We start from the raw sequence: 27,723 nt of genomic DNA, 5'->3' as shown, positions 1-27,723 counted from the left end.
TATATATTCCATTCTCTATGCATCTGAAGAAGTGGGCTGTAGCCCACAAAAGCTTATTCTCTAATAAATTTGTTAGTCTCTAAGATGCCACAAGTACTCCTGTTCTTTTTATGTAGATTAGGAGTGAGGACTTCTGAGTTCTAGCTCTGGTTCTGGCACAAATTTCACAAGTGACCTTGGACTAATAATTAAAGTGCTCTCTGCCTCAGTTTCTTTATCTGTAAAATGGAGATAATACCAACTGGAGGAAGAAGGCTAATGGCATGCTGAATGTTTACATTGCTTCAAAACTCTGCTGCACATTTTTAAAGTACCTTCCTCTCCCGTGGTGCATAATGACCAAGTTTACTTTTCTCTGGAGCATCTGGTATACTTCTATCAGAAGGATATTAAGACAAATAGAGCAGAGGAATTGTCATGTTTAATATTAGTGAACTATCCCTTGTCCCATTCCTGCAGCAGCTTTGTGCTTTGAACTACACTGAAACCATGGGAGTTCTATTCATAAAATGGATGGAGCATTGGGCTCCTTACCAAGGAGTACACACAGAAGCAAAAAAGAAAGGGATGCCTACATGATGAAATCTAGAGACAACCTGAACTAAATGAACTTAGAACAGAAAACTGAACTAACTGTGACAGCAATGTATGAAAAGTAAAACAACTTCCAACTAGAGAACAAATAGGATCTCATATTAACTGCTGAATGATAATGCGATACTGCATCTAAGAGGCAGATGTAGTACTTAGAAATCCCACCCCAACTGCATAAATGTGGAGCTGGGTATTCCTGTGGGAGAGAACACTGATAGACTAGGGATTCACTCAAAAATAATACTGGGAGGTTGACAGTCATGAAAGACTTCAACTGCAACAGAACAAGAGTTTTGTATGCTTATGGAAGTGAGCCAACTCTGTCTAAAGAGACATACAGTGCCTCTGTATGTCTCTTTAGAGACAGAATGATACAAACACGAAGGAAGCTGCAACACATGGAACATATGAAGGAGCCAACATTTTCATTTCCCACAACACAAGAGAGCAGAGAAAAGCACTGGACCCTATTAAAATCACAAGACACAGAGGGCCTTTTCCCTTGCTTCCTTTGGCAAATGTAAAATTCAAAGTCTGGGATACATGGGCAATTGAGACCTTAACACTTCTTGATTCAGAATGACAGGACTATGGTATTTTGTGCTGGAGCTGGAGGCTAAAAACGGAAAGATTAAGAACTGATTTTCTTGATTTTATTATACATTTGACTATCAGTGACGACTGCTTTCTCCTCCCCTTATTGTAAGGATTCATTTCCCCTCAAGCAACTGCAGCATTATCCCTAGTCTCATCAACAAATTTATGTATTTTGAGCACCAGTGCTGATGGCTGAAAGGTGTATTAGTTTTAATCATCTTTAAAATAAGATTAAATTTAAAAAATCCATGAATTTCCTTTGAGAACAACAGTGGAAAGATAATGAGACAATTTACAAGATGAAGTGTCAACCCCAGAAATAACACCAATTTTAAACTTCTGAAGTTTAATAATTTTATCATAGCACCTTTTGGATTTTTTTTAAGTTACACATTAAAATGGAACTCTCAAATACTGATTAAAAGAAACTTAGAAATCCCTTATCAAACATTCCACTGATGACTGCATCTCATGTAAACAGAATTAAAAAAACAAAACAAAAACAAAACAAAAAAACCACCACCAAAAAGCCCCCCCAGCCAAACAGCTGGGGTTGAAATGAAATGTTTACTATATTTCAGAACAGCTGCTTACTGGAGGGCACAGTAGAGCCCACAGACCTTGACATTCCTTCACATCCCAGAGATGACCTCATGTCACAGGAGTATGTGCAGGCTGGCTTTGAGGGCAAAGCCAAGCATCAAGTCTGTCTTTTTATTTTATTTTTTCCTACAGCTGACTCAAAGCTCCCACTGTATTCGGAATGGGGTCCTGATTCCAGACCCACTGAAATTAATGGGAATCTTTCCATTGACTTCAAATGGCTTTGACTCAGACCCTGGGATTGCAAGGAATGCAGGATCAGGCTGTTGGGGGGAAAAGGGCATCCAGAAAATATGCAGATTAGAAGCATTAACACACACCAACCACACACAAAAGAAATAATAAAGGATTAGACAGTATTCATGAATCAGGTGAGAAGATACAATTTCATTGTTTCCCAGTAAAAAATTGTTTAAAAAAAAAAAAAAGGGTGGCTGATCAGGAGCTAACCCATTCTCAGCGTGGATTCCAGTCACTTAGTTATCACTATTGGGTTCACACTTGTACTGGTGGCACTATCTCCTAATATCCCCATTGGTCAGCTGTATCAACACAGTATGTGAGAGTTAAAAACAAACATGATCTCTGCTGTGTGAGAAAAGAACACAAGGTAGGAAGAGCGAAAAGGAAGAGACGGAACTCTTATAAAAAATAAAAAATAGCTAATATGATTAATTGAAAGGCCCACCAGGTTAGTTACAAGAGAAGTAACCACTGGGGGATTAGGAGATGAAAGGGAAAGCATTCCCCACATACTCCAACCCAGATGTTTTGGGGCATGGCTGATAATGCAGTGCCAATTCCCAAACAGAAAACAATCCCACTTTCCTGTTGTACACCGCTGCAGCTCCATCTCACCCAGACAATGAGAACGAGAGGAAGACTTCTCTTTACACAGACTCTGAAATCCCAAACAGTTTTCTGGACAAGATATGGCTTTGAAATCTGGCCCCCCTTTTGTACCTCTCAATAGCAGAGGGACAGGGAGGGAACTATTATCATGGAGGAGATCGGGAATGGATAGGTGAGCTCAATAAGGCACTTTCTCCAAAGACATTGGCGTAAGAGGACTTGAGGAACTGGACATAGTTTTGCATGCTTCGGTTGGTGCTTTCAGACTGCTCCAGGCGATCCTTTAAGTCCTGTAGACGGCTTTGGTATCGGCGCTCTGACTGCATGAAGACACAAAACACAGGGCTGAAGGCTAGAGAGTTTTCATTCTAATCACACTAGCCTTAACTCTTGTCATTCTCTGGGATTTTTAGAAACAATGTGTCACTGCAACAAACACCACATAACACAAAGTCTATCACTCATTTCACTCAGCCCCAACCCCACACATGAACTTGTATATAAACACACAAGGTAACTCAGCCAATCAGAACAGGAACTTAACATTCTGATTAACTAATGGTTTGAAAACAAAACAAAATGGAACCACTCTCTAGGAAGAAACTCAGGAGGTTATCACCTGCTGTAGGTCAGCCCTCTTCCAATCCCAGGGCTAAAGTAAACAGGGAAAGAAAATGGGAGACCAAATGTAAAAGATCCCCTTCAAAAAGAACAAAATCTTTCTCCTAGCAGGGAAACACTCCTCAGCCCCTCTCTCATACATCCAAAGGTGATGAAAGGGAGGAAAATAACTCCCCCCTAGATGTAGCAACACCTGTACTGTCTGGATCCCTTCCATTCTCCTGGTTTTTGATGTAGTGTTTGTCTGAACAGTATGGTGGGTCTGATTCTCCTCTCACCAGTGTAAATTAGGAGTATCTCCATTCAAACTGTTAGTATAAGTGACGAGAATCAGACCCTGTGTATGGGACTTAGATTGTAAGCCTCTTGGGGGCAAAAACTACATCTTCCTCCACACTTTATACTTCACCAAACACATTAGTGTGTTTCACCATCACAGCAGACACAGATACACCACAACAAAGTTACTGTACAATTTCTTCAGCATACTGATGGGACATGGGATTACAGACTCTTCCTGCTGCTTCAAGGCTGCTAGTTTATCAACAACATCCCCTCCAAAACACTCACGTCTTCCTTGCTCCGACGCAGCTGGTTTAGTTCTGTTTTCGTCCGGCTCAGCTGGGTCTCCAACTCCAACATCTTGGACTGGGCTGCCCTCTCTCTAGATGCTGCTCGGTCCCTCGTTTGTTCCACCTACAAGTAGGAACAAGGCAATAAAGTTTTTGCTTTGGCAAGAGTGTTGTCCGTACAAAATGCTTTGCTTCTGCTATGGTAATAACTTCCTCCCCCTTCGCCCCAGAGGAGGGCTGGACATATTTTTGTTTCATTCTGGCAAAGACAAGGAGCATTTGAGTCTAGCATTTTTCCTTCCATTTGTGTGTGTCTACTGGAGACAAAGTACCAACTTCATTTTTTTTGCTTCTGCTTCCTACAGATAATGCAGCAAGAGGAAGCAAAATTAGAAGGTTGGTGATGGAATGTAGAGGAATCCCCTTCCATCAGCTAGTAACCTGCTCTCCTGCAGTTTGGGAGTTCCACTGCATTTGATCAGTTTCTTACTCTGACAAGGAGTTACTAACTTGTCTTTTGGCATCTTCAATGGCCATCTCCAGCTGCCGAGCCAAGGAGCTACACTCACGGGTTTTCTCCTCCAATCGCAGCTGGGATTGATGGATAGACTCCTCCCTTTTAGCTATGACTTGAAGGAACTCAATGTTCTGTGCACCCGTTGTCTCTAGTTTCCTGGGTTGAGACAGCAAAATAAAGAATTTTATTAATCATTAAATACCATTTGGTTCAATGCGCCTCTCTCTCAGGTCACTGGTTGGACAGGGGACAGATCAATCTTCAACTTCCCCTCAAAAGGTCAGGACCTCTGAACCAACCAGAGTTTCGCACTCCACATCTAACACCAAAGAATTTCAAGATAGGGAGGCATGCCTGGACCGACTGAGAATACTCACTGACCTGTCCTCACCACAGCATCACCAATGAAGGAGTGTAGAAGCACTGAGAGATACAGGAAGTTAAGAACTGCCATACCTGATCAGACCAGTGGCCTATCTAATGCAATATCCTGTCTCTGACAGTGGTCAGTACCAAATGCTTCAGAGGAAGGTGTAAGAAACTCCACAGTGGACAATTATGGATTGTCCTTTCTCATTGACTTCAGTGGAGCTCCTCCAAGAGCCAATGGTGTGGGACCAGGCCCTTTGTTCTTGTTGATTTTTCTAGTGTGCCTGCAGAGGACTTCAGAGTGACCCACACAGAAGAAAATTTCATGAACATTTTTCTTCTTAAGGTTACTTAGAACAAACTACCAGACTGAAGACTCAGGATGGGCACAGACTCTGAATAAGAGCCAACCTGAACCTATTTTGACTACATACAAGTAAATCTCATTTTTCCTATGCTCACATCTCTGGCAATTCCAAATTTCAGCAGGGACCAGGAATAACATAGAAAAGGACAGTCTCAGCGTATTTCCAACCTGGCCAGAACAAGGAAGTACTTGAAAGCTCATGAGGGAAAAAAAAAGGGATGGGGGAAGGAGTAGTCCTTCTGAGGTGTTTTCCTGACTAAAGAAGTTAACATCCTCTCTACAGAAGCATTCCAAACTTATGCAGGCCAGACCACCTACCTTTCCGATTTAACTCTACAAAGGCTCTTAAATGCATAAAGGCTCGGGGAGATGGAAAGATACACAAGCAAGCCAGCAGCTACCTTAGTGCCTTGAAAAAGGGACTAAGAAGGGTCAGGAGAGGAGGAGAAAAAAAAAAAAAAAAAAAGTCAGGCAAGGAGAGCAGGCCAGTTATATATTCTAACCTCTCCAGCTCCTCTAGCTTCAAGATCAGCTGCTTGTTCTCCTCCTGGGCAGATTGATACTTCTCTCTTGTCATTTCCATTTTGTCTCCCTGGAGCTCAATCTAAAATGACAGAAAACAGACCTTACGTAGGAGGTCAATACAAACCCAAGACCAGCCAACTAAAATGGGTGCTGTTCTTGGGGAGGAGGAAACCCACAGCTATAACACCTTCAATTCACAATTCTGGAAAGTCCTGGAGAGGGAAATGGAGGCAACAGTATGTGAAACAGCAAAAAGCTACATGTCAAATTTGTGTAGTTCCTCCAGGTAATGTTTAGACCCATCATGAAATAGAATTTTTCCACACCATATATGAGCGGTCAGGTGCCATAAAAGCTTGATAGTAGAGCAGCCACCTGCAAGCATAGTGAAGCACACAGATTAGAAGACGCTTGTGTGTAGTAATAAGGCCGGGAAGAATTCAGAGCCTGAAATACTGAGAAAGCTAATGACTTGCATGGGATTATCAAAGCAAAGCACATAGGCCGCAGAATCATTCAAGGCCCCTGTTGGCATGGCATCAGGAAGGCAGGGGGAGAAAGTAAAAGCAGAGCAACATTTGTGAGCGGATGATCATGAGAGAGTGGCCACCAATAAGTTGATCTGGGTGACAGAAGTGAATGAAATCCCATGCATTCTGGGTTCTGCTTCTCTTCAAGACCCAGTAAGCTTCTGCATCTAAGCAGTTTGAAAGAAAGCCTTGAAATAGCAAGGAAAGCCACCAGCTAAGTTACTATTCTCCCTAAACAAAGACATGCCACACATCTTTATTTTGCAGTGCAGATGTTTTAATCATTTCAAAAAGAGACAAGTACAGAGGCAAAGACTGAACTTCCTGCGACCTGAAACTCATCTTGGTCCCCGGCTTGCAGACAGTGCAGCTGTGGGTCCTTTCTGCCAGTCCCTTACCCGCTGACGAAGATCTGTAATCATAGCAGAAAGGTCCATGTTCTTTTTTTCGTAACTCTGCAGCTGATCCTGACATTCTGCCAGCTTTGTTTCCGTGATCTTCAGGATCTCGGGCAGCTTTTCTAGTTCAGCAAGCTGTCTCTGGAACTGCTTCCGAGCCTATGGGGATAAGAGGAATGGAAGGACAGAGTGGTCAGTTAAAAACAATGAAACATGTGACCTTATTTCAGACATTTCTGAAGAGTGTGGGCTAATAAATCTGAGTAGGTTGGTGCTATCTGTCCACCAGAGCATCTCTGTTTCCCAGCAATAAGGGTATGACGTTGCACTCTATATGATTTTATGAAAATATGCTAATGAGTTTAAATATAATGTAACTGGAATATGCTTCATGCAAAAGATCTCTTGCAAAAGCTCATAATCTCCTGAGTGTGGTCATCCTATTTGTATAAATGTATCACTCTTCTATCTGAAACTAGAAATATGAAATATAACTCTGAGGGCTTATTGTAATTATGCAAAGTGTGGTCCATTAATGGTGGTCTGGAATCTTGACTCCCATTAACCAAGACAATTGTCTGCAGGTAACTCTGTTTTACTTGTAAGTCTCCCTGTATACGTGTGTGCTAGCAAGTGGGTAATGAAGTCTTACAGTGACATGTGATCATGTCACCTGAACTGGAATCCATCTTTAACCTGGTGATTTTTCATTGAGAAGGAGGGGGTGGGAACCCGGAGAAGGACAAAGGATTCCCACCTTATGCAAAAGATATATAAATGGGTGGAACAGAACAAAGAGAGCCCTTATGAGGAATCCCCTAGCTACCACCTGAGCTGGAACAAGGGCTGTACCAGGGGAAAGGACTGTGCTCAGACTAGGAAGGCATCCAGGCTGTGAAAGAGACTTACTGAAACATCTCTCAGGGTGAGATTTTATCTGTACTCAATTGTATTACTGTATTAGACTTAGACTTGCGTGTTCTATTTTATTTTACTTGACAATTCACTTTGTTCTGTCTGTTACTACTTGGAACCACTTAAATCCTACTTTCTGTATTTAATAAAATCACTTGTTGCTTATTAATTAACCCAGAGTATGCATTAATACCTGGGGGGGGGGGCAAACAGCTGTGCATATCTCTCTATCAGTGTTATACAGGGCGAACAATTTATGAGTTTACCCTGTATAACCTTTATAACCTTTATACAGGGTAAAAAGGTTTTATTTGGGGTTTGGACCCCATTGGGAGTTGGACATCTGAGTGTTAAAGAAAGGAACACTTCTGTACATTGCTTTCAATTAAGTCTGCAGCTTTGGGGCATGTGGTTCAGATCCTGGGTCTATGTTGGAGCAAACTGGCTTGTCTGGCTCAACAAGACAGGGTGCTGGATTCCCAGGCTGGCAGGGGCAAAAGTAGTCTTGGCACATCAGTTGGCAATTCCCAATGGGGTTTCTGTGATCCAACCTGTCACAAAGGGCATCTCAGATGCCTGGCCAGCAATGGAACTGCTCATTGTAATGCAGATTCCTTCCTCTATTCCAAGACACATTCACTTAGATTCTGGGATTCCCACAGGGTGTGAATGGCTACAAATCGCTTGAGTTTTATTAATGTATATAGTATTCTTGAGAACAACTGTTCCATGACAACCACTGAAAGACAGGATGCACAATTCAGAATCAATGACACTGAACAAACCTCTCCCCAGTGAAGGGCACCACCTCAAATGGACACTATGTATTTGACAAGGCCCCTCATGGGGCATTCTGAAAATTCAATGCAAGTGGCAAAATAAATACTAGTTTGCACTTCCATTCTCCCTTGAGCTGAGGGAAAAGGCAAACCTGTCTGGAGGACATCTTATTTCCCTCAGAGTCCAAGCACATTTGTTTTCCACTATGCCAAGAAAGGAGTGCAGCCCTGAGTGGCTGCCATGTACCAATGTAATGGTCCAGGTTTTCTTAGAGAAATAATTACCAACTCAATCTCCTTGTTCATTTCATCTTTTAGCGTCTTATTCTCTTTGTCACAAAGCTCCAGTTTCACAGTCACCTCATCGGCTTCCATTCGGGTTCTCATCACCTGGGCACAGAAAGAATTGGCACACGACTATGTTAGGGTTTTCAACCACAGATTGCTACACACTGGCACAATTACAATTGTTGAGATCCAGTAGCAGGATTCTTGTGAACCTCTGGACACCTCCATCCCAAGTGCTGGAGCTTTTCCACCTTTGTACTTTTTATAGCCTTCTCACCCTTCTTTGTGCTGTCCTCCGAAGATTTCCCCCTTTGCTTCTTTGTGCCTTTCCTCCCTATCACCACCCCAAAACCCAGGTCTCTTAGCAAGATCGCTACACATGGACTCAGCTTCTGCTAACAGAATGGGTGATCAGGGTGTGCAGAGTGAAGCAAGTTTTCCACAGTCCAGAATACAGCAGGTGGCAGCCTACAGGCTACCATTTGAACAGAATAACCTATAAAAGCTTTTGCATAAATAGATTTGGTTTATTAGAGCCATGAAAACCAGAAAAGCAAGACGACAGATGGAACAGGGCATAATCTGATAGCTAGCAAACAGAATTAAGGCATGAGAGAATAAACCACAACAGCAAAGGAAGAAAACAAATGTGTGTGAGGAGGGAAGGAAAAAGGAGGGTTGAATAAAATACCTGAGACTTGTAGGTTTCAATCAGCCCTTCATAGTTCCTGAGAGATGCCTTGAGCTGCTGCACCTCCATCTGAGCTTGGTTCAGCTTCTCCTCCACTGGCACCATGGTAGCCTGAATGGAGAAGACACTGCTTGGAACAGGCTGTCCCCATGTACATTAAGCTAAGTTAGAGCAGGGGCTGTGCAAACTAAGGGTCAGATTCTCTGCTCGTGTAACTGGCAGAGTCCTATTGACTTCGATGAGCTTCACCAATGCATGCCAGCAGAGAACATGGCCTTACAGCTGCATGAGAGTTGTTCCATCATGTTCCAAACACTTTTAAATGAGCTGTGTCCACTGGATCAGGGTCATGCTTGATTTATTTGGACTGAAGCTTTGTTTAAACGGATAATCAGGTAGATTACCTACCATACCATAGATGGTTTTGTAGGTGTCTGGAGAGGATGTCAGGCATCTTTCTATTTTGGAGGCTGTGGTTCTCCCCTATAGATATGGTTTTTATTCCCTGTCCAGCTGTATAATTGGATGACACAATATATCATCCAGGAGCCCAGGCAGGTAAGCATGTCTCCAATTCCACATACTGAATCAGAGGGTAGAAAAAAAACTATTCTTTCCCTCCCCTAACAAACCTTATATGTTCCTCTCTTCACAAATTTCAGTCTCTCATACCCAAGTCAAACAATGGAACACAGGACTGAATATACAGTCAACCCACTAAGGTTACCAATGCAACTTGATCGGACATCAAATGGGCTCAAAGGAATAATGTTTCTCTGTACTTACAGGGGTAGCAGCTGCTCACTACAACTTCTCCCTTATGCTAACATTGCAACTACAAAATGCCTGGATATTCAACTGACCTTCAGCCTTTCATTCTCCATTTTGAAAGATGTGCTCTCTGTGGCCTGTCGGTGCAGTTTATCCACCAGAGCATCTCTGTCTTCCCGCATTTTGTCCTCCATGGAGGTCTGCTGCTCCAACAAGTCTGTAATACGGCTGCCATGCAGGAGGTGAAATTAACCATTAAATGACAGAGAAAAAAGTCTCTTGTTCTTTGAAATTCAGCTTCAGGAACAAGACATCCTTTCTTTATTTCCCCTTTTCCCTCCATATCTCATGCATGCACACACTACAAACTTCACTCTGGTTTCCTCTGCTGCTCCATTCCCTTTGGAAAAACAGGCACACAGATGTTACTGGGCTGCTGGCATTTCATTGCAGTGGCACTGATGTATTATATCGGAGTTGTATAGGCTAATGCAGTGGTGCCCATCCTTATTACACAGGAGGGCCACATAAACCTAAGCACCTCAAGCCTTGTGTGCGCCAAATAGATTCTACATATTTTAATAAGATTTAAAGTCACCTGTATTGATTTATAATTTTAAGTTCAGCTTGTCTCATATTCATTTAGATAGAAACAACCTATATACAGTATTGTCTATTTACAGACTTGTATAAATTAAAATGATGTAAACATAACAAAACATGAATGAATCGGCCATTAGTATATTGTTTTGAAGCAGGCTGCAGGACTTATGAAATGCTCCGATGGGCCACGTACAGCCCACAAGCCATAGGTTTGGCACTCTTGCTAATATGGTACTTTCCCCTCTTGCTCCTATGCTCAGTTTTCTTTGTGGTAACTGCACTGTGAGGATACTGACAATTTTTGCCCCAAGCCCCACAAAAACAGATCAGCCTTAATGAAACTATTATGCATTTAAATAGTCTCTTTCATTGTGAGCCATTTTGAGATCCTTCAAAGACAAGTAAGTATATGTATTTTACAGAATGGGCAGCAGGCACAGGGATAAGTGACTTAATCAACAAATCATTGTGGGAGTCAGGAGTAGAAGCCAAACCTCCTGGCTCTCAGACCCTCTCACCACTAGGCCGCACTGACTCTGGCTTTCAATTGAGTACTTATGGTCCAATCTAGAGAGACTCGAGGAGTCCCTTCTTGAACCAGTATCCCAGCTCCTTTCACCCTGGCTCCCCACGCCAGAGCTCTTACCTGTTCAGCATAACAATCTCAAGTTCCAGGTCAGTCTTGTCCTTCACCACTTTGTTGTAGCGGCTCCTCCAGGACTCCAGAGTGGACAGTGCCTCAGCAACGTAACTGTCCTGTCAAACAAGAGAAAGACATGGAATGAGAGAGGCGAGACTGACAAAAAAGTTAAATCACAGGACGACAGCGATGTGCAAAGTGGAACACGCCATGGTAGCAACAAATATCAAACACTCTGGAGATAGTACTTCTGCTCAACAGCAGTCAGGTTTGCAAAACATTAATTCCTTTTATCACTCCACATCCTTGCCAAATAACATTTTCCAGTGATGCTGTCAGCTCACAGCCATACTGGCAGAGAGAGGAGGGGCTCCTCTTTGAAGACAACAAATGCAGTAGTTAGGAAAGCAAAGTATAGCTAAGAATCTGCATTGGCCTTGGACACAGGAGATGACCCCAAAAAGAACACAAGTTACTGAAGAGCAGGAAGGGGACAAGTGGTCTAAAATGTTCGAGCTTTTCTGGTTTGTCCTAGTCCCAATCTTCCTGCTTTTGCCATATCCTTCAATCCCCTTTCTCCAAAGGCAAGTCTAGGTGTCTTATTTATTTATATTCTCTGCTCTAATTGCCTTCCCCAATGATTTTCTCTTTGCCAAAATAAATTCCCATTTTCTACTCCTACTTTTTTCCCCTTTGCCACTATGAAAATTTTCTTTGTCAACTACCAATTCCATGCATAACGCTGAAAGCAGCTCAGTACTGAACCAGCATGCAAGTACAAAAGCAAAGCGAGGCCCTGCAACCTTTTGTCCATTTCTCTCTTCCCTCGGCAGGCTCTAAAGGTACCAGGAAGTCTGGACAAGATCAGATCTGCTAGTTTAATCACATGATATAAATCATCTCATGCTCTTGTTCAAAGGAAGGAGCAGTGAACCATGACAGCTGAGGAAAAAAGGCTTTGTTTTAAATGCAGGGCAAATGGGCTGAGGCCCCAGTACAAAAATAAACGTCATTAGATAAAGCAGCTCTCCCCCCCCCGGGACTGGTATCAAAAGTCAAGGATATGCAGACACACAGACAGAGATTCTAAAGGATTCTCTTTCCCTCCTCCCTAGGACCAACTACCTTTTCTGCTAGCTGGACATTCAGCTGCTCTGCATATTCCTCACTGCGCTCTGCCCGCTCTTTCTGTGCACGTATGGCTTTCTTCAGGGCCTCCTTGTCACGCTCCCCCTTCTGCCTCAGCTCTTTTAGCTGTTCCATGATATGTTCCACCTCTGCCTTATGCTGAGCTCCACTGCGCTCCAGATTCTGGAAAGGAAAAGAAAAAAAAAATACATTCTATGTTCATTCTAGATCATTTTCAGTCAAGAGGGTCAACTCATCTCCCAGCAGCCAAGGAGAGAGGTGGACATAAGCCATCTATCAATGTGGTCCACATTAGTATAATCTCAGTTCAGTCTGCTATTCCTACTGTAGCTCTGTCCACTTAATTCATGGGATGAGAGGCAAAATGATCTTGAAAACCATTCTTGCAGTGGAGAAGGCGGGCTGGGATGCCAAACTTCCAGTCTTAAAAGTAGCATGTAGTGTTGCTGTGTGCTGATAACCACAGCTGCCACATTTCACTCCCAAGGCAGTAACTGGTTCCTCTTAGTGCAATTTATAAGCTATGATAGATCCTTTAACCTTTTCACTCAGTATTAGCATATGCTAAGAGAGGAGCCTTCAGTCTCATTCTCTTGTCTTAAGACCAGTTAATAAGGGTAATACCTCTTGGGAACCAGCTCAGGAATTATGTCTCAAGAAGAATCAAATAGCAGTAATTTCTAGTCTTAGTATAGAATTTAAAGGTTAATATTACATCAGAACCAAACAAGGTGAGCTCTGAACTCTATTATATTTAAATACATTGAGCCAAATGCAAACCTAGTTTAAGCAAGTGCAATTCCAGTGACCTAAAAGCTGTATATCCTTACACTAGGTCCAAATTTGGCCCAATATTTATTGCTATATGTAAGGAAAGATTCTTTTCTTTCCACCATGTGTGGCATACTTCTGCTCAGCAATGAAGTCATCTTTCCTGAGTGCTTTCCAAGGTAGATATAGACCTAGCAACCTTTTGTTCTACATAGGAATCTCTCTTTTCAGTTGACATGCATCTGTCTTGATAATTCATTGTATAGAAGAACATACCTGTATATAGCCTTTTTCTTAAAATTACAGAGATGATTAACACACAGCTTTCATCAAGATAACCCAAAGCAACGTTCTTCATCTCAGTACCTAAAAACTGCCATACTGATTCAGACTACGGTACATCTAGAGCAGTATCTTGTCTGACAGTGGGCAGTACCAGAGCTTCAGGGTGAGCATACAGGACAGAGCCGTTGAGGTGCTCCACCCATCTTCCGACATTCAAGAGGTTTAGGATCACTACAAGCATGAGATTGCATCCCTGACCATCTTGGCTAATAACCTATCCTCTATGAACTTATCTAATTCTTTTTTTTTTTTTTTAAACCCAGTTATTGTTTTGGCCATCACAACAACCTATGGCAATGAATTCCACAGATAAACTGTGGATTTGCATAAAAAAGTACTTCCTCTTGTTTGTATTAAACTGTCTGACAATTACTTTAATCGTGTGACCCCTGATTTTTGTATTGTGTGAAAGGATAACAACACTTCTCTATTCACTCTTTCCACACTATCCATGATTTTATATGCCTCTGTCATATTCCCCCTTCGTTGTCTCTTTTCTAAGCTGAACAGCCCTAATTTTTGGAGTCTCTCCTCATATGGAAGTCGTTCCATACCCGTGATCATAGGTATCACCAGTGATCCAGTGAAACAAACACACTTCTGTGCAATCAGATAAAGGAGTTTCCTTTTCCCAGATAAGTTAAATAGTTGCCCATCCCTCCTGATATATGGTTCAGCAGAAACCATTTCTTTAACATAACTAATTTGAGGGAAAATCTAAAGTAATTACTTAAAGACACAATTAACCCTTAAAGGTTTATGATTTCCCTTTATACAAGTGAAAAGAGTTTTAGTTCTCAATCAAAATTACAGAAGAAAATGTACAGCAATGGCGTAAGTGATGCCAGCTTATGCATTTCATTATTGGATGGGCACGGCAAGGAACAGTCAGTGACTGCCACTCTCTTCAATGCATTCAGCTGACCAGTTTGAATGGTCTGGTGAATACCAAAAACATACCCGGATCTGAATAGCCAGACGGTTATTTTCAGCTTCTTTATTTCGCAGCTGAGCCTGTAAATGACCCCTCACAGCTTCCATGGATTTGGAGAGTTCGCATGCTGTCTTCGCTTGATCCTAAATATGAAACAAACAGGACTAAGTGTTGTTTTCCCAGGCATTGAAGCAGATGGGACATTTCACACCATGCAACAGTTCAGGCCTCTGTTTCAACAAACACCAGCAGCTATAACAGGAACTGCCAGAAAGAGCACTCTCAGGGACTTATTTTTTTAGCCATGGAAGCAGGGAGACAAGACATGTCAGTCAAATTTGCCCAGGTTAGCTAGTGTGTGTAACCTCTGAGGGGAGAGCCATGGCTTGCTGGAATCCAGCAGTTTTGTCCAGAGAGTTAAGAGAACAAAATGTTTACAGAAAACTATAGTAATTCTAAGCACCCCCAAAACAAGTATTTCTGCATTACATTGCTGATGAATGGGATATTCCCTATTCCACTACCACAAGCCCTGTCCTTCTCTCCATCTCCCTGAAGCATCCTCAGAGATCCCTCTCTCCATCCGAGTGCACCAGGATGGGATCTCCCTCTTTCTAAACTGGCACAGAGTCCCACAATCACCCTGGTTGCCCAGTCTGCAAGGATTCTCTCTGAGCCAAAATACACTCCTCCCTGACCACTGTTGCCATGTGTCCATCTGCTTCCTAGGTACTTAGGACCAGGGGGAGGCAGGGCACATTAGAACCTGAGGCCATGGGCAACTGAAGGTTCTCAGCAAAAGATCACCCATCAGGATTTGCTGCAGCAAGGCACCTAACCTGGCTCTCTGCCTCCAAGCCCTTGAAACCCTCCCGTGCAAAGTGTGCAATAGCAGCTTTGGAAACACCCTAGGAAAAGCCAGTCCTGAGATGACATTTGTTGCCTGAAGTCTTTGTGATGGACATTATCAATAAATCAGCAATTCCAGGTGGGGATTAGATAGGCATCTGCCAGTTCACACAAGAAAGCAGGATCTGCAATGCCTTAATTCAGAATTCCAGACCCTTGTTACAGTTTTGAAGGTTCGTGTGTGTTCAAGGAGAGGTTGTAATAGAAAAGGGAAACTACCTTTTCTGTCTGTATTTGACTGATGAGATCTTCCACCTCCTTCTCTTTCTCCTGTAGCCTTGTCTTCAGATTCTGGAAGACAAACACCCAGATCCTAAGTGAAAAAGAGACTTTGTTGCTAGCAGTGGGAAAAAAAGGGGGTGTTAAAAAAAAAAAAAAAAAAAAAAAAGGCCAATGTAGCTTTCTCCATCAGGCTCAATGGCACCGCTGCAATATATATCACTATTGGTCACCCATGTTTTAAAGAATAAACTGTAAATCTCATATTTTCCCATGTACTGAATGCATGCTTTTGCATTACCGCTTTCTCTGCGTCCGAGTCAGACAGCCTTTTTAGCAGCAACCCCTGCTGCTCCATCAATTTCTGTGCATCTTTCTACAAGAGAATGAACAAACAAGAGCCCATTAAGCATTTTCCAAAGCCACCCTCCATGTCCTAACCCCAAAGAAAACGTGCCTTCCAATTTAAGATGGACCTGAGAAAGTTATCTATCTACGTCAGCATTCAAGCAGCAGTTCTCAGAGAACATTAAAAAGGTGTCAACCCTGCCAATAAATTTAATTTTCAACCCTCTTCCCATCAGAACTCCCATCCCAGAAACCCTTCCTCACTCCCATCTCCTTTAACCCAGGCAAAGGGGATACTAAAATGCACAATGGCAAACTAAGATCTTGCAAACAATCACACTTTGGGCAAACACAAGCCTTTGATGGTTCCTTTTACTAGAATCATGGGTGGCTGAGGAAGTACTTTGCCACTGACCTGCCTTTGACCAAAGCAGCACACCTTCAGCAAGCTGCAGTAGGAATAGTAATTACACCGAAGTATTATCACTCCTGCAGTTTGCCTAGCACTCAGAGCTCTTAACATTTTCACACTACTGTTCAAACTTTATCTGGGCCACAAAAGGGAAGGGTAAGGTCTATAGTACAATTAGGAGAACCAAGGCAGAGGGAGGTGAAGCATTTGTCCATGATCACATAGCAAGTCAGTTGCAAAGCTGGGATTAGAGCTCAGGAGTTCTGACACCAAGTTCTGGTCTCAGTCCACTAGACCATGCTGTCTCTTGTAAATCAGGGAAAGTTAAACATGCAGCACTGCTCACCTCCCGGTTGTGCTGTTCTTTAAGTAGATCCCGGAGCGTCCTATTGGTTTCTTCAAAAGTGCTTAATTTCTGTAGCAGCAACTCTTTTTGCCTTGTCAGCGTATTAACATCTGAGCTGGTCATGTGTTTCTCCTAAAAAAAGGAAGACATGGTCATATTTGTCTGCAGTTCAATATCTAGAGTCTGGTATGAGAGATGTGTACAATACAAACACAGCATAACAAAACAACTTGATCATCACTGTCACATCTACAAAGGGCAGTGGGATGTTAAGATGCTGGCTGATAAACTCCCATTTGTAAATTCAAAAGGACTTCAGATTTTACTTAATCTGGATTTCAGTACCTTCTGCGCCCAAAGGCCTATCAAGCACTAGAAACCTCTCCACTTTTCCTTGACGACCTCTGAATCAGTGATTCTGGGACAGCTCTTGGAACAGCAATGTGGGAGTACAGCAAATGCTACAGTGAACTATGCCATCACTTACATTTTTGAGTCTCCCAATCGTATCTTTCAGCGCATGAATCTGTTTGGCTGCTGCAGCCCCATCCATCTCTGCCTCAACTAGCTTGGACATCAAACACTCTTTCTCGTGCTGCAAGTGCCTCTTCTGCATTCTGCGAGAAGAACACAGCTATCAGAAGAATGGATAGCCAAACGCAATAACCAGGCTGCACTGGTAATGTCACCCTTAAAGGAAGCATTGTAATTAGAGTTTCTGATTAGAGGTTAACCGATAAACCCTCCCAAACAAAATGATACACCACAAATACTAAAAATATACCATTTTTCAGTCTTGGAAGTGGGTTTTGGTGGGGATCAGCAGACCCTACCAATCCTCCTGTGCTTGCTAGAAGCTCATCGCTCAAGTTGGGAATATCAGAGGGGGCTAATTTTGGGGTTATCTCAGAGCGACCTCCCCCACCAAATACTAAACCACAACACCGTTTATCTTAGATATCAACAATCCTAAGAACCTATATCACCTCAGAAATAAGCCTCTAAAATGGTATCAGCTGAACATGAAGCTGGACAGTCTAAAAAACTGGAGAGAACACAGACTAGAACTCAAAGAAACCCTTCATAAAGGGCTCAAAGCCCTTCCCAAGCCTTAAAAATTATTCATAAAGCTCTTCTGAAAGGTTCAGAGATTTATTTTCCATATAAACTTTAGTGTGTGTGATGGGGGGAAGAGGGGAGATGATGACTCACAAACAAACATGAATGTTTGACTATTTCCCCACTCAGTGAAAATGACTAACAGAATGAGCTAAAACATTACTTGCTTCCAAATAATTGCCTCAGGAAGGCTGAGACAGATTTTTTCTACCACCACAATGAGATCCCCTAGGGAAAAATAACGTCACACTGAGGAAAGAGGGTTTCACTGCACCATTAGGCAGGAAGCAGATATAAGGAAGGAGAATGCCAATTCTGCAGTGCCACTCAGTCCTATATTCCTGGGAGCAAACCAAAATTAAATTTGTTAATGTTTTTATAAAGGAGAGAAGTGCTCTTTAAACATCACTACAGTACGTGTACACATAGGAGTTAAACAGTAAGTTCTTTACAAAGTAAGGTCTTTCTCCTCCTTTATGCGCTCAATGTTACGTCGGAGCAGGGTATTCTCATGTTCTGTCTCCACCAGCTCCTGTGTGACTTCATCTAGCTCATCCTTCTGCTCCTCGAGGAGACGCTTTGCCATTTGCTGTTGTTCCTCCCGCTTCTGTATCTTGGCCTAAGGAGGACACATCTTATTTTTATGTATATAGAGCTTTACACAAATCAAGGTGCTTTTACAGTGTTACAGATGGTTCAGATCCCCCACCACTGAAATGCAGCAGCTGGTCAACAGCACACAGCAATGCTCCTCAACAGTTTAGTAGATGAAGAATACTATATCAACAGTTCTCAAACTTTAGCAACCCAAGGACCCCCATTTTTAATTTCAATTTTTTTGCGGACCCCCAAGCCACTCCACTCAGCCCCAGCTCCCACTCCACCTCTTTCCTGCCTCTTTCCGGCTCCTCCCCAGTCTCACAGTGCCTCCTGCATGCAGGGGAACAGCTGTTCCACGGCACTGGGAGGAAGGAGTTGATCAGCAGGGCTGGCGGCCCCAGACATGATTCCAACCCCTCCCCTGAGCGCACCCTGTCCCCGCTCCTCCCTCTCCCTCCCAGCGAGCAGGAGGCGCTGGGAGGGTGGGGGATGAAGGAGTTAATCAGCGTAACCGGCAGACCCCCTGGGGTACCCTCACAGACCCGCAGACCCCAGTTTGAGAAACGGTGCTACAGATCAATTGCTGAAGATATTTAGGAATGCAGACTGAGACCTTACGCTGGAATTCAATTAATGCACCAGACGTACTGCCTTTACTCAATATAGAAGAAGGGCCTAGTGTTCCCTTGACTAATTAAGGTTAAAACTGGTGACATGGATGATACTTCCATGTTATATCTACAACATTAGCCTAGTTAGATCCCATTTACGTTTAAACCATGTTGTAACTGGTTTGGAGGACAACTGTTTTGTAATCATAGACTGATAGGACTGGAAGGGACCTCAAGAGATCATCTAGTCCAGTCCCTTACATCATGGCAGGACCAAGCACCATCTAAACCGTCACTGACAGGTGTCGGTCTAACCTGCCCTTAAAAATATCCAATGATGGAGATTTCACAGCCTCCCTGGGCAATTTATTCCAGTGTTTAACCACCCTGACAATTAGGAAGTTTTTCCTAATGTCCAACCTAAACCGCCCTTGCTGCAGCTTAAGCCCATTGTGTCATTTTATCAGAGTTTGTGATACACTGCCGGTCTAGCCATACAGGGCAGAGCCCTCACCTGTGTGTTCTTCCCGCTGTATGTTTCCAAAGCCAAGGGACCGGCTCAGCCCTGCTGTCCTCAGGTGTGATTATTTGAGTTTAGACATTTGAGTTACCCTATCATGTAATTGACTTTTGTTTTTGGAGCACAGACAGGCTCAAACTACTTATGATAACAGTCTAACTCAGAAGTCCTGTTTTTGCTTATAGGTTCTGAGATTTTTAATTCAAACCACACAAAGTTACATAGCAATATAACTGGGATATATTGCCTGCTCTGGGGGAAGCTGAAAGAAAGGAAAATGCCTGTGGTCTGCCCTCACCATGCTAGGCCTGTTAGAGGGTTTGGGCATCACATTAAATCTAATCTTTAAAATTCTGTATGCAGTCTCTCAAGGGACAGCTGTTAAAATATTGACAAGTACTTGGCCATTTAGATTACATGGGATAACACGGCGTCCCTGAAGTGCAAGTTCCAGTAGTGAGCCATGAGGAATATACTGTTCAACAAGACAACCCTGAGAGCCTATTGGTCCATGTGATAAGACAATACTTTCACCTTTAGGGAGGAACATCTTTTAGGTTTAGGAGCTTGGTGGGAACAAGACTTTACACATGGAAACTGAGGCAAAGCATCATCTTGTATGACAAAGAGTCATCCATGTTCCATGATTCATTTTAGCATAAGTAAAAAAGCCTCTTGTTAATCTGTAGTTGAGATATAGCTAAACTGAACGAAAGCCAAAATCCACCTTGCTAGCAGACAACGCTAGTATAAACAACGCATCAGAGTAGCTAAGCCCTTCTCAACTCATTCATATAGGCCTCTAAGATATGTAACAAAGGAGTTGAGCATCCATTTGCCCTTCATCACTGTACCCCAGTCTTTAGCATCCTCTTCCAAAGTTTCCTCTTTCAGTATCACTTTGCCTAATCTGCAAGCCCCTCCCCATTACCCCCTGTGAGCCTTTAGTATGGTCTTCTCACCTCATTCTTCAGTGTCCCCACTACATTCATCAGGCTATCTATCTTCTTCTCATATTTGTTCATTTTGCTGTGAATAGCATCCTCCTCGTCTGTAGAGAGGTCACTCAGACGCAGCACGGAGAGCAGTTTTTCTGAATCTGGAGGAGTAATTTCCAAGCGATGGGTTGGTCCCTGGTGGGGATGTAATAGTCATGGCTTTTTTAAATGGTACACACAATGTTGTAACCTTAGCATCTCCAAAACCAAACTAGGACCGAATCACATCTCTGAAAAAATTCGAATGAGGGCAAGATAAAATACCCAGGCTATAATCCTCTCTACTTCAACCTGTTTCAGTCAGTTGTAAAAGGCTCTTAATGGGGAAAAAATAAATACTCCAAAATCCACCAAAACAGCACATGTAGGGATTAGCTTGATCATCTGATGAAGGAAAATCAGAGTTCAAATTCCAAGCCAGTAGGAGCTGGGAGTGGGCAACTCATTCAGCCCCTGGTGGGAAAGAGAGCATAATACACTCCTTTCCAGAAATCTTATGACAGTCACAGAGTAGCAAAAGTGGCCTATAAAAAGTGCCCCAAGGTAAGGTCTTTTAGAGAGGAAAGTAGAAAAGGAAAACACAAAGGGGGATTTCTCAGCCTTGCGGTATTGAGGGGGAGTTGGAAAGAGGAAAAAGGGACAGATAGCTGTTGACGAAACAGACATGATGAATCCCCCATTCAGAATCTATTTGTACAAATAAATTTCCAAAAGCCAGAGATGAATATTGGATGTTTAAAATGACTTCCAGGCAGTAGTGGTCACCTTAACTACAATCTAGCACCCTCCAACCTGCTCCCTCCAATCCGACAGTAAGGTAAAAATCTAGGTACCATCTCTTAGTCCAACCCATCCGATTAAAAAGCAAAAGTCAGCCATACCTCCCACTTGTAGGCAGACTCCCGGATAGATGTTTTGCCTGGGGGCATCCAGGGGACCTTGGTTTTCACCCGCACGCTTCGGCGCACGTTCACGGTATCCCCTTTCATTTTCTGTTTGTGTTTCGGCTGAAGGAGAGAGAAAAACAAAATAAACCTCATAAGACTTAAAAAAATCATTTAAGCCTTTAATGCTGTGAGAGTTAAATGGCACGACATCATTCTTACAATAGTACCACAGACTGCTTCACATGGTATATCAGAGAGGAGAGTCAGCAGCCGGAGGAACAAGGCAAAGCCAAGCACAAGAAAAACTTATTGCATAAATAGGAGAGCATATAGCCAAAATGAAAGCATTCTTGCTATTTGTTAGCCAGGGCCTTTATGACATCACTTGTAGCTCTGCCTCTTGTGATGCAACGAGGGCCTTGGTTACCCTGTGAAAATAGATCTAGTTGGTGTTAAAGCAGGTCTGTCCTTTTATACATTTTGAGGAGGAGTTTGCTTGCTTGCAAAATTTTACATCAGGACTTGAGTGACAACCTACTTTCATTTCACTTCTTTGGTTTATTTCATGTCTTAATTTATAAAGCACCCATATTAAAAACAGTACCTGGAATGCTGGACATAACAAACATGAAATAAATCAAACCAGGCCCAGTGACAACATTTAAATCAAGAGGACTGGGACAAAAAGCATTCCAAGGAGCAAGAGTATAAGAAAATAAGGCCAAGACCTTAAACCAAACCTTAAAGACAACCACAGAAGAACATTAGATATCACAGGAATTAAGTGGGAATAGAGGTCCCTCAACCAAGAATCTCCTGTTCTTAAGCCCAATTCCTATTAAACCTCAAGCGAGAGAGCCTTGGGTGGACTAAAGGGAAGTATGCAAGCTGCTGAGTACCATGCTCCTAGATGAATATAATTTTACATATAGTCGTAATAGCTTGAGTTGACCTACTAAGAAAGCCCAGCTCAGACAGAATGCCAGATGGGAGAGAAGGGAGGTCAAGGTTAGAGAGAAAAAGGTAGTCTTTCTGGGCAAGAGAGGAGACACACAAAAGCACTGCCACAACATTTATTTCTATGCAGGAAGAGCAAAATAGGTGGATCCTCCCTATCTCCCAGACCTGACTCACAAACAGGAGCCATGATGTATTAATGGAGGATTGGGGGATTGATCTATGAAGATCCTGGAAACACTTTCCCTGCTTTGTGACTAACAGGTATTCTCACTCCTACATGGGTTGATCTTAAGCTTCCTTATCTAAAGGAAAATGCAGATGCTTTTTGCACAATTCTGAGGCTTGATCAGGTGGTCCAAAAACAAAGGAAGCATATAGCTGAGTATCATCAGGTATACCTCATTCAAATATTCACTAGTGGCATCACACACACACACACACACACACACCCCAACTGAGAGGGGGGCAAAATATAACCGTTGCAGACAGTTAAAGAAAAATAAGCTAGCACTCACTACCTTTTGGGTCTTCCATTTTAAGAATGATCTCGACCTCTGAAGAGCATTTCACCTGCTCCAACTAGGAATTGAAACCTAGCCACCATTACCTGCTAATCAATTATATCTAAGGTTACTTGCTAGATCCTCTTGGCCAATGCCCAAGAGACTATAGCTTTTATGAGTCTGGACTGTCTGTGCACCAGCAGATGTCTTCAATCCAGAGTCTTTTTAAATCTAATCTTTCATTAACCTGATACAGGTGGAATTTGAGATCTCCAGCTACCATCTTCCTAACAACCCTTCCTCCAGATGATCAGAAAATAGGCAGTAGCTTGCCAAAATGTTAACCCAGAAAAAACTATGTTAAATTGGGGCAGGACTAAAGTTAAAACGTCTTAGGTGTCTAAAAAGCATCTGTAAAATACAGTATGGTTTCCTCAGCAAAAAAAAGGGTGTCAGGGTGTACTTCCACATCTCATGATAGAGGGAGAGGTAGCTCGAAACTTAACTAAATGTTTGTAAAATGCTTTAAAGACCATTGGATAAAGGGCCTATAGAAGTACAAATGGTAACCCAACTATATACATGTAAATATAAAACTGAATCACGTAGATTACCCATATGAGACACAGTTTCAATTTTTAAGATTACTTAAAAGTATGGCTGAAAATTCACACTGAAATGAACGTAGTTAAGAAGTAAATCTATCTTATTTCTCTAACCTACTATCTATCTATTCAGACCTCAAGTGGTAGAAACAGACCTTGAACTTTCAGTGGTGCTTCTAGGACCCTTCACTTTTCTGGTCTGTAGCCCTTACAAACACCCAGCTACACACTCCTACCTGGCTTTTTGCAGGTGTTGTTTTCTGACCCTTTTTTATATGGACATGGACAGGGGTGTTTTCATCCACGTGAACGTGCAAAGGGGGAGATGAGGAGCGGTTCTTCATGGTTCTTCTCCAACAAACGGGAAAGGGCAATACAATGAAAGGAAACCTGTGAATAAGGAAACTGGAAATAATAAAATTTCCCTACGCTCCAGTCAAACTGGACAACTGCCTCTAGCCACCTGTCCCCAGACAGCTACAATTGCTGAGATGGGTCAAGGTATTTAGGACACAGTTTGAGCTTCCTTTCAGTAGCACCTGCCATTGTGGATCACATGCAGCTTTGGTGTAAGATCTGGAATAACTCCATAAGCTTCTATTTACACCATGGCTGAATCTGGCCCTTCATTTTTGTTTGGACAAGGGATGGTACAGACAATGTAAAGATCGTGTTGTATTGGTAGAGGGTGTCTGTAAGAGTCACCAGAGTTCAAGGTCTTAGAGCATGCCAAGGGATCTGATTAGCAACACCATCTGATTTTGAATAGAAATTTTACAACAGGGCCATTACTTTGACCAGCAAACTAAAGAATTTAGGAAAACTAAAAGGAACCCATCAGATGTGCCATATGAGCCTGATCCTGCAAACATGCTTGTGCTTAATTTTAAGCATTCTGAATAGTCCCCTTGATTTCCATGGGACTACTCACAGTTCTTAAAAGTTAAAACACATATGTAAATGCTTGCAGGACTGGGCCTATATTTGTCTCTGCAGGTTATTTCTCATAAATGATGCATGTATTTTATTTCCACATTAATTATGTGCCTAACACACAATAGCAAGGTATGAAAACAAATTCAAAGTAATCAATGCACACAGTTTAATTCCTTGGTATTTTATAAAAGTATAAAAGTTTCCTTCTTAGAAAAGAAAAGTAGCACCACTAACCTGAATACAGCAAAAAGGAGGATTACCTCATTCCAATCCCAGTTACTTACAGTTAGCATAAGATCCTCAGCTCCTTGTGACACTTTTCTCTGTGTTGAGATTGCAGTTATCTCGTTTTTGCTGGAGGGGGGACACCTGATGGCAGAAATATTAAATCGATTACTAGTAGGAGAGGATGCTAGTTTCCTTAAGCTTCTCATTCCCTCGAGTAGAAAGCTAACATCCTGATTCAAACATATTAAATACACCTCTACCTCAATATAACGCTGTCCTCGGGAGCCAAAAAATCTTACTGCGTTATAGGTGAAACTGCGTTATAGCGAACTTGCTTTGATCCACCAGAGGGCGCAGCCCCCTCTCCCCCCCCCGGAGCACTGCTTTACCACGTTATATCCGAATTCATGTTATATTGGGTCACGTTATATCGGGGTAGAGATGTACCTAAAAAACACTTGACAAGAGAGTGTGCCTTAGCGTTCTTTGCACAAGAAATGTTAAAATAAAAAGATTAAAAGAAGTACTTTGATTTTCAGGTATGATACACACATTACGCTAGATAATGAATTTTAAGATGCATCATATGTAAGACACCTGATTCTGCCTGCAGGGTGGATTGGCCATAAAAGACAAAGTTTTGATTCTTTCTGACCAGTGCTTACCAAATGTTCCTGATCCTGAAAACAATATGTGCTTTCTTTTTCCAAAATGTTTCTAGCATGTCACAAACTATTAGATCTTCAACTCAAATCATTCTGATCATCATCTTACTACTCCTGCCCAATTTCCGCTACTGCTGTCTCGAACTGCTACAAACCAATACTTCCTACTGTCTAAATGCTCATAACAGCTTTTCAAATGGTATAAAACAGTTTCATATAAGCCAAATAACCATTACAAACAGTAATAGACAAAATGTATCACACTATTGACCCTCTGTGCTCATTATTGCAATGTGGTGGGAAAAGCAGCAAGAATTGAGGACTACATGAATAAATGGCAGGAAAAAGAATAGTAAATTAACAAAGGTTCTTATAGATCTGTGGAAAGAGGCTAGATAGTTATTCTTAATAGATGATGTTTATTATGGGTTAAGATGATAATTTGGAAGCCACATAAACTAAACCAAAAAAGGACACTCATATTACAAAATAAGAGCATCTACACAGGAAGTTACACCAATATAAATATAATGGTAGTTTTATATTACTTTTATAGTTATGCCAATAAATTTTCCCAGGCAGATGAACCCTAAAAATAGTTTTGGCATCAGTTTAGTATAATTGACATCATAGAATCTTGCAGGATAAATGTAGTAATATCCAAACCTATTAGCCAAACATCAAGCAGAGTCCAAATGCCCAAGGTAAATTAACATTAGTAAGATTGCGATCATCGTTCTGAAGAGGCTGAGATTTTTCAGGCTCATTAAAATGATTAAATTTGCAGAGTGAAAGTGTCTGTTGAAAAGTAAAGAAAACAACATACCAGAACAGGTTTAGCAAAAATATTTTATAGACATGGGGGGGAAAAAAAAACAAATACCCACAGGCTGGGAAGATGTGTATTTAGAAACAATATTAACAGTCTCATTAGAACCAGCACATTTTGTTTTCGCCAGCAAGAACAGATATTTTAGAAGAATAAAGGAGCTTTCCTTGTCCAACAGCCATCACTATTACTAACTCTTGTTACTTTACCTCACAGAATTTCTTTCCTAAAGCCCCAGCTTCTGGAGTCATTTTATTTCACAAGAATCTCTTTTTAACAATTAAGTTTATCTAGCCCTTATGGTTGCGGAAAAAGGCTTGAAAACATGAACCCTAAAGGCTCAAAAAAAAATAAGACGGCAACGCTGAAGCCTGAACAATCATTGTAAAAGCGTCCTGACTGTTAAGCCCATCTCCTGATCTCGGAGGGGGACGGGGACTGGCTCATTTCTGGAATGCCCGGCCCCGGGGAACTTCACGAGTCCTTAGGGGGCGGATGGACGAAGTCACAAGGCAAAGGGCACGTCCCAGACACCACAGAAACCCCTCCCTGAGGGGCAGATGTGAGAGAGCAGCCGCCGCCCGCAGGGTGTGACTCGCTGCACCGCATGGACTGTGGGGACCCCCGTGCCCCTGGCCAGTCCACACTAGCCCAGCAGGCCTGGGGGACCCCGAGATCCCACTTCAGCCAGCGTCCCGTCCCCCCAGCCCCCCTCACCATGCAGGGCCGAGCCGGGGTCGGAGCTGCCGCCTCAGGATCTCCTCGAAATTGGCGGCCAGGCGGCGGTAGCTGCTGCTGTTGCTGCCATGGAGACCCCTGGGACGGGGCGAGGGGGGACGGGGCAGGGGGCAGCAGCAAGGGCAGGACAAGCAGCAGCAGCAGCGGGACCCGCCGCCGAACTTCCGGGTCCGCTTCTGGGACGCTGCCCGCAGCTCCCCCATTGGGCGATTCAAACCCCCCGTGACCCCGGCTCGCCGCCGCGATTAGCTCCCAGGGCTCGTCGCGGCGTCACAAGAGCCCGCCCCCTTTGGGCGAGCCGGGACGTGTCACTATGGGAACGCCGGGCAACAGGCGCCTGGCGTGGGTGAGGGGGCCGGGCGGGGCAAGGCTGCGCTAAGAGGGGGGTGGGGCTGAATCAGGGCTGGAGGAGGGAGGGGCAGGGGGGGAAAAGGGCCACAGGGAGGAGGGGCGCTGAATCACCTAATCTCAGCTCTGGCAGAGATGCAGCTAATCAACCACACTTTAGCCAGGCAGCAGCATCCCCCTTCAAAGCTGGTCAGATGCAGCCTCACGCCAGGCAATTGCACAGGGTGGGTATTGGATTGGGGCCCCAGGAGAGCAGCTGAGGTAACCTGCTCTTCCTGGGGACAAATACTTCTTAGCAAGTCCCCAGGGACGCTCTGAAGCAGGGAGGGCTCATTTACACATCTGTCATAGCAGGGTGTTCTGGCCCCGTAGTCTTCAGGGAGGATGGATGATTGTTAATCAACAAATATTTAACTATATCAGAGATTTAAAACAACAAAAAACATTTTAATTAGACTAATCCATCTCCCCGTCAGTCATATCCACACATGCTCAAACATTGCATGAAAAG

At 42.9% G+C, this 27,723-nt stretch overlaps 1 protein-coding gene across 4 annotated transcripts; it reads right to left on the bottom strand.

Moving 5' to 3' along the window:
* Positions 1-1,221: 1,221 nt before the first annotated feature.
* Positions 1,222-27,082, bottom strand: ODF2 (outer dense fiber of sperm tails 2). Of its 4 annotated transcripts, XM_034793881.1 has the most exons (21): positions 26,844-26,858; positions 24,689-24,773; positions 23,705-23,858; positions 21,395-21,520; positions 20,478-20,648; positions 18,237-18,403; positions 17,153-17,282; positions 16,666-16,797; positions 15,861-15,935; positions 15,560-15,631; positions 14,458-14,574; positions 12,358-12,543; positions 11,239-11,348; positions 10,082-10,217; positions 9,219-9,329; positions 8,525-8,629; positions 6,546-6,704; positions 5,596-5,696; positions 4,350-4,512; positions 3,838-3,963; positions 1,230-2,966 (listed from the first exon to the last, which is right to left on the bottom strand). In XM_034793881.1, exons 3-21 carry the CDS (start codon positions 23,810-23,812, stop codon positions 2,793-2,795), a joined length of 2,469 nt encoding a protein of 822 aa, XP_034649772.1. In that variant the 5' UTR covers positions 23,813-23,858; positions 24,689-24,773; positions 26,844-26,858; the 3' UTR covers positions 1,230-2,792. The 4 variants fall into 4 exon arrangements, with proteins under 4 accessions (XP_034649771.1, XP_034649772.1, XP_034649774.1 ...); XM_034793880.1 differs by lacking the exon at positions 23,705-23,858 and having other exon boundaries at positions 1,222-2,966; positions 26,844-27,082; XM_034793883.1 differs by lacking the exon at positions 26,844-26,858 and having other exon boundaries at positions 23,705-23,816.
* Positions 27,083-27,723: the final 641 nt, after the last annotated feature.

The sequence above is a fragment of the Trachemys scripta genome, chromosome 17 (assembly GCF_013100865.1).
Source record: "Trachemys scripta elegans isolate TJP31775 chromosome 17, CAS_Tse_1.0, whole genome shotgun sequence".
Classification (NCBI taxonomy): Eukaryota; Metazoa; Chordata; order Testudines; family Emydidae; genus Trachemys; species Trachemys scripta.
This window is presented reverse-complemented; position numbering and strand designations above follow the sequence as displayed.